At 39.6% G+C, this 16,830-nt stretch overlaps 1 protein-coding gene across 3 annotated transcripts in view; it reads left to right on the top strand.

Moving 5' to 3' along the window:
* Positions 1-16,830, top strand: part of ELOVL5 (ELOVL fatty acid elongase 5) — a 78,590-nt gene that overhangs the window by 20,220 nt on the left and 41,540 nt on the right. Inside the window, exon 1 of one of the 3 annotated variants that reach the window (XM_050789267.1) lies at positions 4,784-9,996. The exons of 1 other annotated variant lie outside the window; for it this stretch is intronic. In XM_050789267.1, the coding sequence (XP_050645224.1) occupies positions 9,900-9,996 (97 nt within the window). In that variant the 5' untranslated portion in view covers positions 4,784-9,899. Of the gene's footprint in view, positions 1-4,783; positions 9,997-16,830 lie in introns of those variants that run through there. One more of the 3 variants, XM_050789265.1, reaches the window with a different exon arrangement.

The raw sequence follows: 16,830 nt of genomic DNA, 5'->3' as shown, positions 1-16,830 counted from the left end.
TAATTGTGAAACAGCTTCAGGCAGGTCTTTCAGGAGGTATTCCTGAAGAAAGCATTGCTATCACATATTATTGCCCCTGAAGGCCTTCCAGTGGGACAAGATGTAGAAGGGAAGGAAGACAGTGATATTGAAGACCCTGCGTAGGCCTAGGCTAATGTGTGTGTTTCTGTCTTAGTTTTTAAGGAAAAGTTTTAAAAGAAAAATTTACGGAATGAGTATAAAGAAAATAATTTTTTTTGCAGCTGTGCCATGTATTTGTGTTGTGTTATTACAAAAGAGTCAAAAGTTAAAATGTAAAGGTCTGTAAAAGCCATGAACAGTCGCATGCACCTGTGGTCCCAGCTACTCGGGAGGCTGAAGAGTCGGGATCACTTGAGGTCAGGAGTTCGAGGCTGCAGTGAGCTGTGATTACACCTGTGGATAGCCCTGCTGGGCAACATAGACTCTGTCCCTAAAAAAAAGTTTACAAAGAAAAAAATGTTACCATAAGCTAAGGTTAATTTATTATTGAGGAAGAAAAAATTTTAAAATAAATTTAGTGTAGCCTCAGTGTAGTGTTTAGCCTCATTGTAGTATTTATAATGTCTACAGTGTGCAGTAATGTCCTAGGCCTTCACAGTCATTTACCACTCACTGACTCACCCAGGGCAACGTCTGTTCATGGTAAGTGCCCTGTACAGGTGTATCGGTTTTTATTTTTTATATTCTACTTTTATTATACCTTTTCTTTGTTGAGCTATACAAATACTTGCCACGTGTTATGGTTGCCTACAGTATTCAGTATAATAACATGCTGAACAGGTTTGTAGCCTTCTAGGAGCAATAGGTTGTACCACATAGCCTGCATATGTGGTAGGCTGTACATCTAGGTTTGTATAAATACACTCTGTGATGTTCTCATGATGAAATCACCCAGTGACACGTTTCTAAGAATGTATTGCCATTGTTAAGTGACACATCTGTAGAAACTCTTTATTTTTAAAGTGTATTTGGGATATTTGCCATTAAGGTAAGAAGCTAAATATGTAATTTTTTTTAGAAATAAAATCTTACAGAGGAGGAAAATTCTATGTACAGTTTTTAACACAACTGCTCTCAAACTTTTTGGTCTGAAGACATACTATTCTCTATCTTTTTTTTTTTTTTTTCCTGAGACAAAGTCTTGCTCTTGTACCCCTGGCTAGAGTGTGATGGCCTGATCTCGGCTCACTGCAACCTCTGTTTCCTGGGTTCCAGCAATTCTCCTGCCTGAGCCTCCAGAGTAGCTGGGATTACAGATACCTACTACCACACCTGGCTCATTTTTCTATTTTTAGTGGAGATGGGAGTTCGCCATTTTGGCCGAGCTGGTCTCGAACTCCTGACCTCAGGTGATCCGCCTGCCTCAGCCTCCCAAAGTGCTGGAATTACAGGCGTGAGCCACTGCACCCGGCCGACGTACTATTCTTAGACAAAGTGGCCTGAGAGAAAAACATTTGAAAAAGCAAAAGGAAAAAAAGATAAGATTTGTACTATTAAATGTTACTGAGAAACTCAAAGAGCTTTTGTTTATGTGGATTACATCTATTGGTATTTACCTTATTAGAAATCAATTTTAAATTGTTTTAAAACAATTATGAAAACATTTAAAAATAACCTATTGTATGATAATAGAGTATATATTTTTCAAAATATATTTCAAAATATAAAAACGTATTTTTCAAAACTTTTGGTGACAGTGAAGAAGTAATCCCTTAGTAGTAGTAGTATGAAAATAGTTTCCATCTTACAGAACTCCTGAAAAGGGCGTGGGGACTTTCAGGGATGTTTGGACTACTCTTTGGGAATCCCTGTAATAAGTCCTGTTTGTAGCTTTTTTTTTTTTTTTTTTTTTTTTTTTCTCTTTTGAGGTAGAGTCTCACTCTGTCACCCAAGCTGGAGTGCAGTGGTCTGATCTCCCCTCCCTGCAAGCTCCGCCTCCCGGGTTCACGCCATTTTCCGGCCTCAGTCTCCTGAGTAGCTGGGACTGCAGGTGCCCGCCATCACGCCCGGCTAACTTTTTTATATTTTTTGTAACTTTTTTGTATGGAGTTTCACCATGTTAGCCAGGATGGTCTCGATCTCCTGACCTCATGATCTGCCCGTCTTGACCTCCCAAAGTGCTGGGATTACAGGCGTGAGCCACCATGCCCAGCCATTTATTGCATTTTTAAAGAAGGACCACCTTTCTCCTTAGTTATAAAAACATTTTTCCTTCTTGCTTCAGCAGCCATTGCCTTCTGTTTCCTTCTCCCTGAATAAATTTCGTGATTTATGCCACAGGCTCTGTGTGTGTCAACTTCACTTGTGAACTTCACCAGGTGGATTGGTTTTGGTCTTTTTATCAAATGAACATATCGTAAGGTACTCTGTGTAGATAGGACAGTATTTAAAAGCAAGCTCATGTCCTCTTAACAACACTGGTTTAATGCCCTATGAGAAGACTGTAGTGGTCAATTTTTAAAATAAAAACCCACAACAGCAAGGAGTAAATGAAGAGATTAAGGTCTCAGTGTAGCATTAATAGCTTTTTAGATGTTCATTTTATTTTTTAAATTCATCCCTTTTTCTTTGTTATCTATACATTACAGTATTTAGGCTTCCAGACTAGCAGCCTTTTGCAATAGTTTTAAAATAGCTGATTTCTTTTTTGTTCCTGTCTATTGTATAGATACTACTTGACCTTTTTTTTTAACTGTTGATTTTGGATAATGCCTTTGTTTTAATAAAAAATTGCTGCATCATGTCCCACATCTCCATCTTGTTTTATGTAACCATTTAACCTTTAATTCTATGTGTTACAAAAAGATTTCCTCTGGTCTTTTTTGTATAATATCAGATCAACTAGATCTTTACTTTGGGGACTGTAAATAGAGCAATAACCTCCTCTTGATTTTACTCTAAGGAATTCTTTTAAGATTTTTATAACCTTAGATTCTTTGATACCTGAATTGGGTACCAGTACAGTTGAGCAACTCTTATTTCCAGATGCTCAGATGTTTTTTAATGGGATATATTTTGCACTATCCAATATAGTAGTCACTAACTACTACTAGTTTTTGAGCGTTTGAAATGTGGTTAAGATAACTAAGAAACAATTTTTAGTTTTTCATTTCAGTTTACTTAAATAGCTGTTTGTGCCCTTGTCTGTCTCATTGGGCAGTGCAATGCCAAGGGTATCTGGCAGTTTGTTTTTACATTTGTAGGTTCATTCATTCATTTTAACAAGTGGAGGCTATTGATAATTGGCTGACTTTTATAGGGTCTTGGGATTGTTGTAGATGAGATTTGAGGGGAAAATAAAGTTCAGGGAAGGATTTTTAGGTTGAACACTGGAGCAGATTTGTCAGCAGAAAAAAAGGATCCAGTCAAGAGAGGAAATGGAAGGTAAAAGGCAAATGGGAGATGAATAAATTCTTGAAAGAAATGGGAAAAGATCCAGAGTATAAGCAGAGGGATGGAAAGATCTCTGTGAATTGGGAGGGTGAAGAAGGACTTTTAAAAAAGTTACTTGAAATTTTTCAATTGAAGTGTAATTTACATAATATAAAATTAGCCATTTTTAAGTGTTCAGCTCAGTGGCATTTAGTACATCCACAGTGCTGTTTGCGGCAGTCACCTCTAATTCCAAAACATTTTCACATCCCCAAAGGAGACCACTGCCAGTTAGCAGCCACTTGCCATTCTCCCCTCTCCTAAGACCCTGGCAACCACCAATCTGCTTTCTGTCTCTATAGATTTGCCTATTCTGAATATTTCCTATAAATGGAGTCATACAATATGTGACTTCTTGTATCTGACTTCTGTCACTTAGCATAATGTTTTCAAGTTTCATCCACCCCTGTTGTAGCATGTGAAGAGTGACCATTGAAGGAGGAGGACTTTTAAGGGATTCATAGGGACTGTCCAGATCTCAGCAAAACATCAGTTCTGCTTGTTGGATTTACGTAGTGGAGGCGCCACAGGGGTAGGTTGGGCATCAAGAGTATTTGTGATTGTAGGTTCCAGCCTGAGCAAGGAGGGTGGGGACAAAGATCTGCTTTGGTGATGGCAGATTGCCTGCTAGGGAAGGCAGACAGGAGGAGTGAGTGGATAGAAACTTGTCATAAGAGGGAGCAGAATGTCCTGTTTCAAAGGATTTGGGTTCATTCGGGGTCCTAAGTTAGAGAATGCATGTGGAAGTGGAAACATGAGCTCATCTAAAGTAGGGTCATCTCATCTGTCACCCATAACTGTCTGCTGCAGTAGTGGTAGACACAGTTTCTAAAGTTGCAAGCAAGGTGAAAAGCTCTGTAATCTTGCCCTGCTGGGTAATGGTGCCGAGCGCCTGTTGTGAGTGCCTCCTGCTCTGCTGGAAGCAGGGTGGGGGAAAGCAGATCTTGGGTTTTTTCTGCTTTCTCGTGAAGGCCAGTATGGCTGAGTCACCATACTTTCTGGTGCTTAGGGCAAAGCTGCTTTCCAGCCTCACAGTCATCCCACAGATATATAATGCCTCAAGGACTTAGATGTTAACCACAGGTTAAATAATTTGTATTTGGGGTATGATTAGAATGTACACAAAGGGACCTAACCTAGTCTGGGGCTCTGCGGGAGGAATCAGGGAAGATTTCTCTGGTGTGCACAGATAAGGGGGAAGTAGGACAGGAGGGGAAGGGAGTTTTCTCTGCTAGGGAACTGCTGGAATCAAGGACACACTGCAGAATGTGAAAAGGAAACAGGTGGGGTTGGGGGCAGTGAGCAGGAGGGGAGGGCAGAAGTTGGGCTAGGGAAAGCAGGTGTGGGCCTGGGTGTGAAAGGGCCTCTAAGCCAAGTGAGGAATTGTAGGCTGTATCGAGAGAGCAAGATGACAAAAGGCTTCAGGCAAGAGTGGCCCCACTGGTTTTGGTGGTTAAAAAGAACTCAGTTGCAATGTGGAGGTGGATAGAAGGGGGCAAGAATGAGTGCCTGAAAGCCAGCTGAGAGTCCACAGGAAAGAAAATGGGCCTTGGTGATGCAGCTAGGAACACGTGGATATTTGTAAGATGCTCAAGACAATAGCTTCAACAGGCTAAGAGATGACTGAGTTATTCTGATACCCTACCCCTTCTGTCTACTGTGCCCTTTCACACCTCCATATCTCTTCATGCTGTGCCTTCTGCTTGAAATATCCATCAATCATTCTGCCTCCTAGGACTTCCACCCTGCAAAGTCCTTAATAACCTGGCCAGATGCCACTTGCATGAAGTCTTCCCTGATGCTGTGTCCAGAGTTAATTCATTTAACAAATATTTATGGAGCATCCACGTTTTAATGTGCCTTAAATCATTGCTGACTTGGTTTTCTGGTCAAGCAACGAGTGGAATGTTTAACACATGCCAGCCAGTTAACATGGCTGCTTAATAAAGTTGGTAAATTTAAAGAGGTAAAATTTGAGACACTTTTCAGGCCTACCAAGTGTCACAGTTCTTCCCAGATTGTGGCAGCCCACTCCTGCTTCCAATTCTTGAGTAGCAATTTCCTTATTTCTTTCCCCTGCTCCTTGGCCTACCCAAACCTACCAGTCTCTTAAGTGACACTGGAAGTCCCCTTTCTCTGGTGAAGCCTCTCCCTGGGTCCCAAGCCTGGATCTCCCTCCTGAGTACAGCCCTTGGCCCTGTGACTCTCCGTCTCTGACTGGGTTCTAGTGAGATATTAACTTCTCATGTGAGTCTAGTTGTTTTGGACGGTCAGAAACTCAGGCTCACTCCATCCAGAAGAGTGCTTCTGAATACTTGACAGGCATAAATATCTACGGGGTGGGGTATCACATCACTTTCATGGTTTTCCATAAAGGATAGGTAAAATACGGGCACTTTTTAAAAAAACATTTGGACATAAGTATCAGATATTTGGCTTACGACACACAGTAATGGGTATCTTAAGCCTAGAAGTTGTGTTTTAGATCGAAGAATCATACATGATTCTCTTTGGCTATATTTAACGATAAATTGTCCTGTCCTTGGATAGGACATCTAGACACATGTGAAGTGGTCATTAGTAAATCAAGTGTGAAACATGTGGCAATTTGGAGAATAAATTGTGAAGCAACCTCCCTGAAAACTTACCGGTAGGATAGGACATTCATGTTAGCGAGTGAGCCTAGGGTGTTGGACAGAGTCAGGGAGACCAGGTGACTTTTAGCACAGTGCTTTTCTACCTTGTTTCAGTCAAGATGGAACAGGGTTATCAGTGTCCAGAAAAAAAAGTCCTTGGCCTCAGATTAATCTGTACGACCCAGCCATTGAAGAGAGTGGGGTGCTTATTTATGCAATATCTCCCTAGGCCTTTTCTAGTGTTTGCATATCTCTCCACAGGTTTCTTCTGTCAGACCTCAAGCTAATTCTTTTCCCTTTTGATACACTTTGGAGATGAAGAAATTCTGATTTTTTTTGGTATGATAGCCCATTCCTCTGCTTTCTCTCTCAAACTAAGACTAGTTATCCCAGAGTCATTGCTATAGACCAGTTCTGCCCTCCTTCCTGATTCTATTTCTTTTTTCCTTTTTTTTTTTTTTTTTTTTTTTTTTGAGACATGATCTCCCTCTTGTCCCCAGGCTGGAATGCAGTGATACCATCTTGGCTTACTGCAGCCTCACCTCATGGGCTCAAGCCATCCTCCTGCCTCAGCCTCCTGAGTAGCTGGGACGACAGGCACACACCACCGCACCCAGCTAATTTTCCTATTTTTTGTAGAGGTGGGGTTTCTCCATGTTGCCCAGGCTGGTCTCAAACTTGGGGGCTCAAACAATCTGCTTGCCTCGGCCTCCCAAAGTGTTGGGATTACAGGTGTGAGCCACTGTGCCTGGTCCCCGATTCTTTTAACTCTACTTAATCCATGTTTTTAAATGTTATTTGTAGTTATATAAACTTATGTAATCACTATCCTTAGAGATCTGTAACTGTTTTTCTTTCTTTTTTTTTTTTTTTTTTTTTTGAGACAGAGTCTCGTTCTGTCTCCCAGGCTGGAGTGCAGTAGAATAATCTCAGCTCACTGCAACCTCCACTTTCTAAGTTAAAGCAATTCTCCTGCTTCAGCCACCTGAGTAGCTGGGATTACAAGCGTGTGCCACCATGCCGGGCTAGTTTTTGTATTTTTAGTAGAGACAAGGTTTCACTATGTTGACCAGGCTGGTCTTGAACTCCTGACCTCAAGTGATCAGCCTGCCTCAGTCTCCCAGAGTGCTAGGATTATAGGCGTGAGCCACTGTGCCCGACCCATAACTGATTTTCTTAAATGCTGCATATCCATATTTTAAAAGGCATATGGGAAAAGCTTGTTGCTTATCCTGGCTTTAGAAACTGACTAGTATTGGGCTGGGTGCAGTGGTTCATGCCTGTAATCCCAGTACTTTGGGAGGCCAAGGTGAGTGGATCAACTGAGGTCAGGAGTTCGAGACCAGCCTGACCAACATGGAGAAACCCCATCTCTACTAAAAACACAAAAATTAGCCAGGTGTGGTGGCGGGTGCCTGTAAGCTCAGCTACTCTGGAGGCTGAGGTAGGAGAATTGCTTGAACTCGGGAGGGGAGGTTGCGGTGAGCCGATATCATGCCACTGCACTCCAGCCTGAGCAACAAGAGCAAAACTCCATCTCCAAAAAAAAAAAAAAGAAAGAAACTGGACTAGTATTGGACATGGTAGAGCCATTTCTCATTCCATGAAGTTTCTGTTTGAGATTTTTTTAGTCATAGCTTCACTGAGATTATGTTATCACTGTATTTGCTTTTATGTCATGTCTAGGCAGGCCTCCTACCTGAGAATTAACATGACCTTGTTTATCCTGTTTCTAGGATGCCAAAATCTGATGATTCATTTGAATGGGGAAGAAAAACCAAATTAAGTGTCACATAAGCATTGTAATTCATGTAACCATAGACTCACTGACGTTCTATTTTTTACACCATTGTTTTGGTGTTAGGTTGTCTTGGACATAAACTGTTCCTCACCTAAATCTTAGACTTCTACTTGGGACCCAGTAGTGTGTTACAGGTATCTGTAGGTTGCTAGTTTGATGCATTTTTGTATTTTCCTAATAGAGTTAAATTTAGTCTTATCTCAATATGATTGACAGTTAAAAGTGCAGGTTGTGGAGTCAGCACCCAGGGTTCGAATCCCATTTTCCAGCAAGTGCAGGCTCGGTAACTGAGCTTATTGAGAAGATTAAATTAAATAGTGCATGTGAAGTGCATGGTATGATGCTTAGCACACATTAAGTGTTCAGTGTTAGCTACTATGATTATTATCCTTGGTGTGTTTTCTATTTTTAATGGTATTATGGTGCTGCAGCAAGGGACTCAATAAAGGAAGAATATTATGGTTTCATAATGAAATCCTTTTAACTCATTAGTGAAGCATTACAATCTGTAATGATGCAAGCTTTGTTTGATGCTCTAACAATTTAGGCCAGAGTTAATGCCATTTCATCCTGTTAAGCCTTGGATAGCTTATCTTAGTACTTGCCCAATGTTTTGCTGGTGGAGTCTTCTTATTCAGTGTGACATAATTCCCAGATAGTGGGCTGGTTGTCCTCCTGAGGATTTTAATGCCCAGGTAGGAGTTGGTTGATTCTAAATGGAAGCTGTTGTGTTTTATGCTGTTTGTTTATTCTGGATGTGGTGATTGAGCTGAAAAGTGCAGGCAAGAGAACTCTTTGGGGTTTCTCATTTGTGTCCTGTGACATGAGTATGAAATCTCTCTGTGAGCGAGTAAAAATATTTTTCCAACTGCTCACTTAGTACCTCCACATGGGATTGGAAAAATCAAGCTGTTTTATGCTGCTTTATTGACAATAATAATAACAACATAAACCAAATTTGGCTGACTCAGCTACTGAGTTACAAAAATAGCCTGTCTTCTGTGAAATGTTGTATATATAATTAAACAACAGAAAGAGTCTTCTTACTTCAAGTTCTTAAATACTTTAAAATTTGGCTTTTTTAAAGGTAGTTTTGTGCCTCTTTCACCAGAAGTGAATTTTTCCATAGTTTACAGGGTTCCTGTAAAGCTGTGGATGGGTTTGTAGGTTCAGTTTTTTAAATGACAGTCCATGTCCCCAGACAGAATAGATATTTAACAAATGCTTGAACTGTGCTTTTTAAAATCCATACTTGTTCGCAGGGATTGCTATTGTTTATGTGAAGCATAATACTTCTTAGAGGTTTTAAAAGTTGGTAACTAGACTTAGCTCCTTGGATTGAGGGGGAGTTTTTGTGGAATGCAGACAGTTGTATTTACTATGTATTAATAACCTGAGAGAAAGAAAGGCTCCTAACAGGTGACCTGTTAACAAATACAAGCTTATGTTCACAGATTAATCCTCAGGCAAGCAGAGCACACACAGAATTTGCCATTTCACTTTTCCCTTACCAGTGTTAGCCAAAATGGCTCTTTATTTACATAGATTTTCAGGGTATGTATTTAGTGTTTATTTATTCAGCTGTTGGAATTTCTGTATGATTTATATTTCCAACATACTTGTATAGTGTTTTACATTAGACTAAATTAATGAAGAATTTTTTTCTTCATGAGGTTGTCCAGTTATGGCAATGGTGCAGTTATATAGGCTGTTTACATAGCCCTTGCTTGTGGAAACATTAATAGATAAAAATGTTTTGAAAAGGAATTTTGCAATGCATTCTAAGACTCTTTGACCTAATTGGCCAATTTCTGGGAGTCTCACTATGGAGATACTTTAATATACAGCTAAAGTTTTATGTGTAAAGATGTTTATTGCAATATTATTTAAAAATAGTGAAACCTTGGAAACATTAAATGTCTAATATTGGAGGAATAAATAAAAGTATTTGTATAAATGTTGCTTCAGAAGTCAAATTAGGTTCATGAAAATGATTGCTGGCAGCCTTCATGCAGGTAGACGATCCAAATGCGGAACCGTGGATGGTGATGCGCATGATACCTGCAGGACTGACCCTGCTCGTGGGATTTAACCCTCTTGTCACAGGTAACGTTATTTGGAAATGTCTCTGCAGTACACATACTCTTTGGTATGGCGTAGGCCGTCAACTCCGAGTATGACCTCTTGCTACATACCCAACCGAACATCTTACGTAAGGAAGAAGGCAGGGATCTCTTGTCTGGTGATTGTCACAAGCACGGATGAGCTTCTGCAGCAGTTCATCAAAGAATCCAGTTGGTGGAAGGATTCAGTTGGCTATTGCCATTGTAATTGCTTTTTCCCCATTATGTATATGGGTCTCCATATACATAAATAAGGAGAGGTGATCCTTCTGGCCACCTTACTGCAAGACAGTAGTCTAAATGAATTCAAGAATCCTGTTTTTAAAGTGAATGTTTTCAATCATTTAAAAAAAATAAACATTGGGATAATAAGCTGGTTTCTAAGGAGTTAATTTCTGGTAATTACAGCGAATACTAGAGATGATTTGTTTTTTCAGTCCTAAGAACTTTTTAAGGCTGCCTGCAATTCAATGCGTGATTGGGTGGGACTAGCAAGAGGTGGGGCCTGATATTCTGTGGAAGGAAACCTTTTCTGAGAGGTGTCCTAGCATAGTAGAAAAGACACTAGGACAAAAGGTAAGAAATGTGGGGTTTTTTGGTTTTGTTTTTGTGGTTTTTTGTTTTTTTTTTTGTTTTGAGACGGAGTCTCATTCCAGGCTGTAATTTTTGTAGAGATGGGGCGGGGTCTCACTGTTTTGCCCAGGCTGAAAGTATGTGCTTTTTTAAAGCATAGAAAAAGGTAGAAGAAATAAAATTATATTTACTTATGTAAATATATTTATGTCAATTTATATATGGTAATAGCAAAGTTCCATGCTAAATGCTGTACATGAACCGTCTCATCTGATAAGGTATTCATGTTATTCCCATTTGAAGAGAATATTCCAGGTGAGGAGATTGAGGTTTTCAGACATGCATTCGCCCAAGTTCACTCCACTTAATTATAGATGGTAGAAGGATTAACATGGATTCAGCTATACTCTTGGTAGCATTTTGTTTTTACTTCAAAATGAAACAAATATTTTTTCTCTACTTTCCATATTTTCTATAGTAAACATCATTTTACTATAGAAAAAAAATTTAACGTGGGGAGGCAGTAGAATGTAGTGGTTCAAAGAGTAGGCTCTGGAGTTAGTTGGCCTCCTCTCAGTGTAACCTTGGACAAGGGACAGTGGCTGTGTGCCTGGGTGTACTCATCTGTGAGAGGGCTGGCATGAGGACTGAGATTACCCTTGTAAATATACAGCTGAAAGACTGGCACATAATAAGGATGGAGTGAGTGTTAGTTGCTATTATCATTATTATGTTCTGCAAAGAAAAGGACTTGAAAATAAGGGGGAAAAAACATCATTTGAAATAGTGGACTGGATTGGGTTGTTAAATGGTTATCTGGTTCTCTTGGAGAAACGTTAATGTGATGAGAGAAATCACTTTGGAAAGCTTCCTTATAAGCATTCGGTCATTAGCAGACTTATTTAGTGAAGGAAATAGCAATTTGCTAAATAATTCAACCTCCTGAAGTGTGTAATTCATGTTTGAGTATAGCTGGCTTAATGTTTTCTTAGGACAGTGGGAGTGCGTAAGTCCCTAAACAAATGTGTGGGTTAGGTCCTAGCTTAAGAATGAACTTACATTTAACACTATGAACTTAATATACAGTTTATCTTTCTTATTTTACCCTGTAAGAGAACATGTCAGTACAGTGAATTTCCACTAATTTGCACTCCACTAATTCAAAATATATGACATGCCTCCTAATCCAACAGGTTATGAAACATACGCATGAGACTATAATCAATTTATTAATAAAATTAGTAAAGTGGTGAAGTTCTAGGTGAACAGAACTTTCCATATTCTCTTCTTGCAGTCTGCTTACCACTCCTCCATACACCCGCAGCCCCCATGCTTCCTCACTCACTACATGGCACCTGCTCCAGCGTGAGAAGCCAGGAGCTTGGACTCCTTCCTCTCCCTCACCTTGCCCACACTGGACATCTCTCCTGTGTGGCCCCTGCATTGCCTCTCCTGCTGTGCCTTTGGAGGGCCCCATCTCTCATCTGGACTCCTGCAGTCCTTTTTTAACCAACTTGATGCTGATGTCACCCTCTTTTCAGCCTCTCGCCCCCACTTTCATCCCTTCTTTACCAACCCCCCAGTTTAAAAACAAACTCGAGCTCTTACCTCCTTCTCCAACATCATTTTTCACTTTTTCGCCTCTGCCTTCTGTCTGATCCCCACTAGCAAGCCTTAAATATTACTCTCTTTGCAGAGCTTCACCTGACCCACTGGTCCCCATACAGAATTGACTGCTCTCTATTAATTCCCCCACCCCCACCCATCCTTTTCTCCTGTACATACTTTGTCATGGCACATAGATCACTTTATTATGGTTATTTACTGTTTCTCCTTCCCTTGCTAGAGACTTTTGACCTCTTTGAAGGCAGATTTGTTGTCTTGTGAATTTCTGTGTCTCCAGTGCCTGTCACAGTGTTAAATGTATGTTTGATGAATGTGTGCTTCTGATGATGATAAAAATAGCTGCCACGAATTGAGGTGTTTATGCATTATGCCAAGTACTTCATACAATTTTATTATCTCATTTAATCCTCACAGCAACTCCATGAAGTATAAGCATTATTGTCCCCGTGTTTATGAGTTGGGAAACTGATGTCTATATAGTTTTAGCAGCTTGCCCAAGGTAATATTACAGTGTATGCTGTTACAGTATAGTTTCAGAGCCTAGAGAACTCGAACTGAAATTACACATATTACATATTACATCTTTCTCATAGAAATGGTGAGATTCTAGTCCTATTGCTGCCACTTCATTATGAGTTAAGTAGTTTAGAGCTGGTCTGGAGATCTGTCCACCACTGAAAGCTAGGGTTTTTAACTTGGATACTACTGGGATTTGGGGGAACGCTGTAAATGTCAGTTTAATCCAAGCTCTGTCATTTTGAGATGGAGAGAATTTCCCTTTTGCTTTAATCAGATTTTCACAATTGATATGGAATCCCCAGAAGTTTAAGAACAACTAATAAAACATTTCTCCAAAAAATTATTTTCCAAAGGCCGGATGACTAATTTATAACAGTACAACCCTTTCAAAAAGTGGAGATTATGTGTTTTGATAACTTGACTATGTGAATGAAAATGATTCACCTTAGAGACTAGATTTTTTAAAAGTGTCAATTTTCTTTAGATTCTGTAAACAGTCATTCCTTTATCTCTTAAATGGAAAACTACTTCTCTGTTAGGGACTGAAGGTTTGTGTCCCCCCACTCTCAATTCATATTTTGAAACCCTAACCCCCAAAGTGATGCTATGAGAAGGGTGGGGCCTTTGGGAGGTAATTAAGTTTAAATGAGGCCATGAGGGCTGAGTCCCTATGATGGGATTAGTATTTTTATAGGAGGAAGAGGGACCAGTACTCTCTCCACCCGTCCCCATGTCCCCAAGTCATCTGAAGCCAGGAAGAGGACCTTTATCAGGAGCCTAATTTGCTGGCACCTTGATCGTGGACTTCCTAGCCTCCAGAACCCTGAGAAGTAAATGTTGTTTAATATAGCAGCATGTGGTATTTTCTTTATAGCAGCACAAGCTGGCCAAGACCCTCTCCTTTTCTTCTCCAACCCAGTTGCAATTTTTTAAATTGTTCATGTATATGAAAAAAAATCATTGCAGAAAAACATAATACATTTTAAACATGTCACTGCTTCTATAGTTTCATTAATTTTCTTCAAATAATTGTTTTCTTTGGATTTTGTGTAGGAAGTATGTGATAGCTTTTCCAAATCAAGGTAGGATATTATGTCCTATTTTATATCCATCCCCTAGCCCCTGACCAGTAAAATGTTCTTTCCTTTCAAGGGTGGGTTTGTGTTAAGCTGTTGTTAATTTGTGGTGACTTTTTTTTTCTTTTTATTTTTTTTCACTCAAATTATGACATAAGACATCAATTTCTGTGTTTTGAAATGAACTGAAAATATGGGTCATGACTGGAGGAATAGCTAGATTTCTGAGCTGAAGGGAAAGGACCAGGTTCTCTGTCCCTACTACTTGCAATAGTGCCTTACACATTTGTTGCTCAGTAAAGGCATATTGGTAAATGATTATATATGCCATTTTACAATCTCAGTTCTGTTTCTAAAATTTTCACGTGATTTCTCCAGGAATGCATTTCTGTAATTTCTGTACAGGAATAGGTATTTGTTTCTCCTTCACTATGTCCTTAATTTTCATTTTGGAACCCGTTGGTGTCTCTCCCTTGGTGTTCTGGCTGTAGGTGGGCACCTAATTGACTTCATGTTAATTTGATCACTGGCTTTCCTTCATTTTGTTACAGCTAAATGGCTCTATGACAGCCTAGAGTTGAATATTGGTACTTGCAGAGAATTGAAATGAAGGAAAAATCATATTAGCCAGTCAGAATATTCAGTTACATTAATGTGACTTGCTAAAATCCTACAGTTCCACTAAAATGTAATCATCTTAGGACCTAATTCTCAATATTTCACCTTTAGTGATTGTCAGGGAGGTTTTAAACACAGTGGCTCATTTGTTGAATGTAGCACTTGGTGAAAAGAGGAAAAGCATTGCCAAGAAGAGATCTAATCTTGCTGGATAATTTCCAAGGAGGGTTACAGAAGACGTCACCTCAGCCTTTTCTGGGAAACATCCTCTGTGCTCTGAAGAGCTGTGGGGATTGAACAGCTCTTTGCTGATGACAGGCAGCAAAAGGCCCAGAGCAGAGCACAAGCGTGGTGGCATCACTCTTTAGCAAGCTATAGTCATGTAGTGACTGCACATTGTAAAAGTGCTGCTTAACCCTTTTTTGCTTCTCAGTGCATTGACAAGAAAATGATCCAAAAGATGGAAGAAAGCAGTTTTTTTGTTTTTATAGTATGGTAAACTTTTACTATTTTTCATTTTCAAAAACATTTGGAATCTGACAGTCTAAAACTAAGTTACCAGCCGAGCATGGTGGCTCATGCCTGTAATCCCAGCACTTTGGGAGGCTGAGGCGAGAGGATTGCTTGAGCCCAGGAGTTCAAGACCAGCCTGGGCAACATAGTGAGACTCCTTCTCTACATTTTTTTTCTTTAATTAGCTGGGAGTGGTGGCACATGCCTGTAGTCCCACACCTCAGGAGGCTGAGGTGGGAGGATTGCAAGAGCCCGGGAGGTCAAGGCTGCGGTGAGCCATCATTGTGCCTTTGCACTCTAGCCTGGGAGACAGAGTGACGTCATATCTTAGAAATGAAATAAAACTAAGTTTTCTGTGTACCATGTATTAGAAAGGGAAATGGCCAGGAAACTAACTGCAGGAACTTATATAAAGCAGTGGAGTCTTAATACATTTATAGACTTTTATCTCAATTGTCTGTGCCTACTCATCTATAGTACTGTAAAGTGAGATCTGGCATTTATAATTCTGACTCTGAAATACCTCAAGATAACAAAATGCCTCTGAATCATCAAAGATTACATTTTAATCAGGAGGATTTTATTTGGTATCTTTCATAATTTTCTTACTGTTTGACAGCAGGCCTCTTTATGAGATGTATGATTCCTTGAAGTGAATTAGATCATTGGGTTGATCAAAACAGTACCCGCATCACCTGAGTAGTCTGGATAAATAAATGTGTACTGGGAAGCTTCATCAGACCACTGTGAAAATGAGTAGTTGAAACACCAACATTTAGGTAAAGCCTTACACAAACCTTCCTTTACAGTTACAGGTGCCAAAAAAGTCACCACCACATGTGATTGGGTTGGGGAAGTTGAATTTTTAAAAAATCAAATGCTTAGCCTTGTTGGTTTTTCTCGTGGTCGTAAATTTTTTTTAAAAAATCGAACTTTTTGAGAGAATTGTAGATTCATATGCAGTTGTAAGAAATACTGCAGAGGTCCCAAGTACTCTTTACCCTGTTTCCCCCAGTGGTGACATTGTACAGGACTGTAGCACAATATCACTACCAGCATACTGACATTAGTGCAGTCCAGATACAGAACATTTCTATCAGCACATGTGGCCTTTATAACCACATCCTCTTCCATCCTGCCTTCACACCCTCTGTAACCCCAGGCAACTTGTTAATCTCTTTTCCATCTTTATAGTTCTGCCATTTCAAAAGTGTTTTATAAATGGATGGCCCTTTTCACTTAGCTTAATTTCTTTAGAGATTCATTCAGGTTGTTGTATGTATCAAGTTCTTTATTGCTGAGTAGGGTTTCATGGTGTGGATATGCCATGGTTTGTTTTAACAGTTCACCTGTTGGAGAGTATCTTGGTTGTTTCTAGTTTTTAGCTATTATGAATAAAGCTGCTGTGAATATTCGTGTACAGGTTTTTATGTGAACATGAAGTTTTCATTTCTCAAAAATAAATGCCCAATAACTTCATTTGAATTATGGCATGATATTTAATTATATTCCTGTACTATAATTTCTGTAGCAGAAGGTTACTTCTAAAAGGTTGCAGAAGGTTTCATCTAGAAGGTTACTTCTAGATGGATACTTGAAGGCTAACCACCTTTCAGTTTTTGTTACAAATATCGTTGATGACAATCATAAGTCAATCTTAGTGCACATCTGCTTTTATTTCCTTACTGTAGATTGTTAGAAGTGGGCTTGAATGTATAAAATATTAAACCTTTTTTTAAAGTACCTCTCCTTTTCTTATTTTGAAGTGTATCTAATTCTAGAGCAATGTCATTACCTTAGAAAGAAACATCATAAACAGTATCAGTCACTTGCCATTCCTTCGTTTCCCCAGCCCCTGGCAACCACTGATGGATCTGCCTATTCTGGACATT

This window comes from Macaca thibetana, chromosome 4, assembly GCF_024542745.1.
Source record: "Macaca thibetana thibetana isolate TM-01 chromosome 4, ASM2454274v1, whole genome shotgun sequence".
NCBI lineage: Eukaryota > Metazoa > Chordata > Mammalia > Primates > Cercopithecidae > Macaca > Macaca thibetana.
The sequence above is the reverse complement of the archived record's forward strand: the minus strand, read 5'-3'. Positions and strand labels throughout refer to the sequence as shown.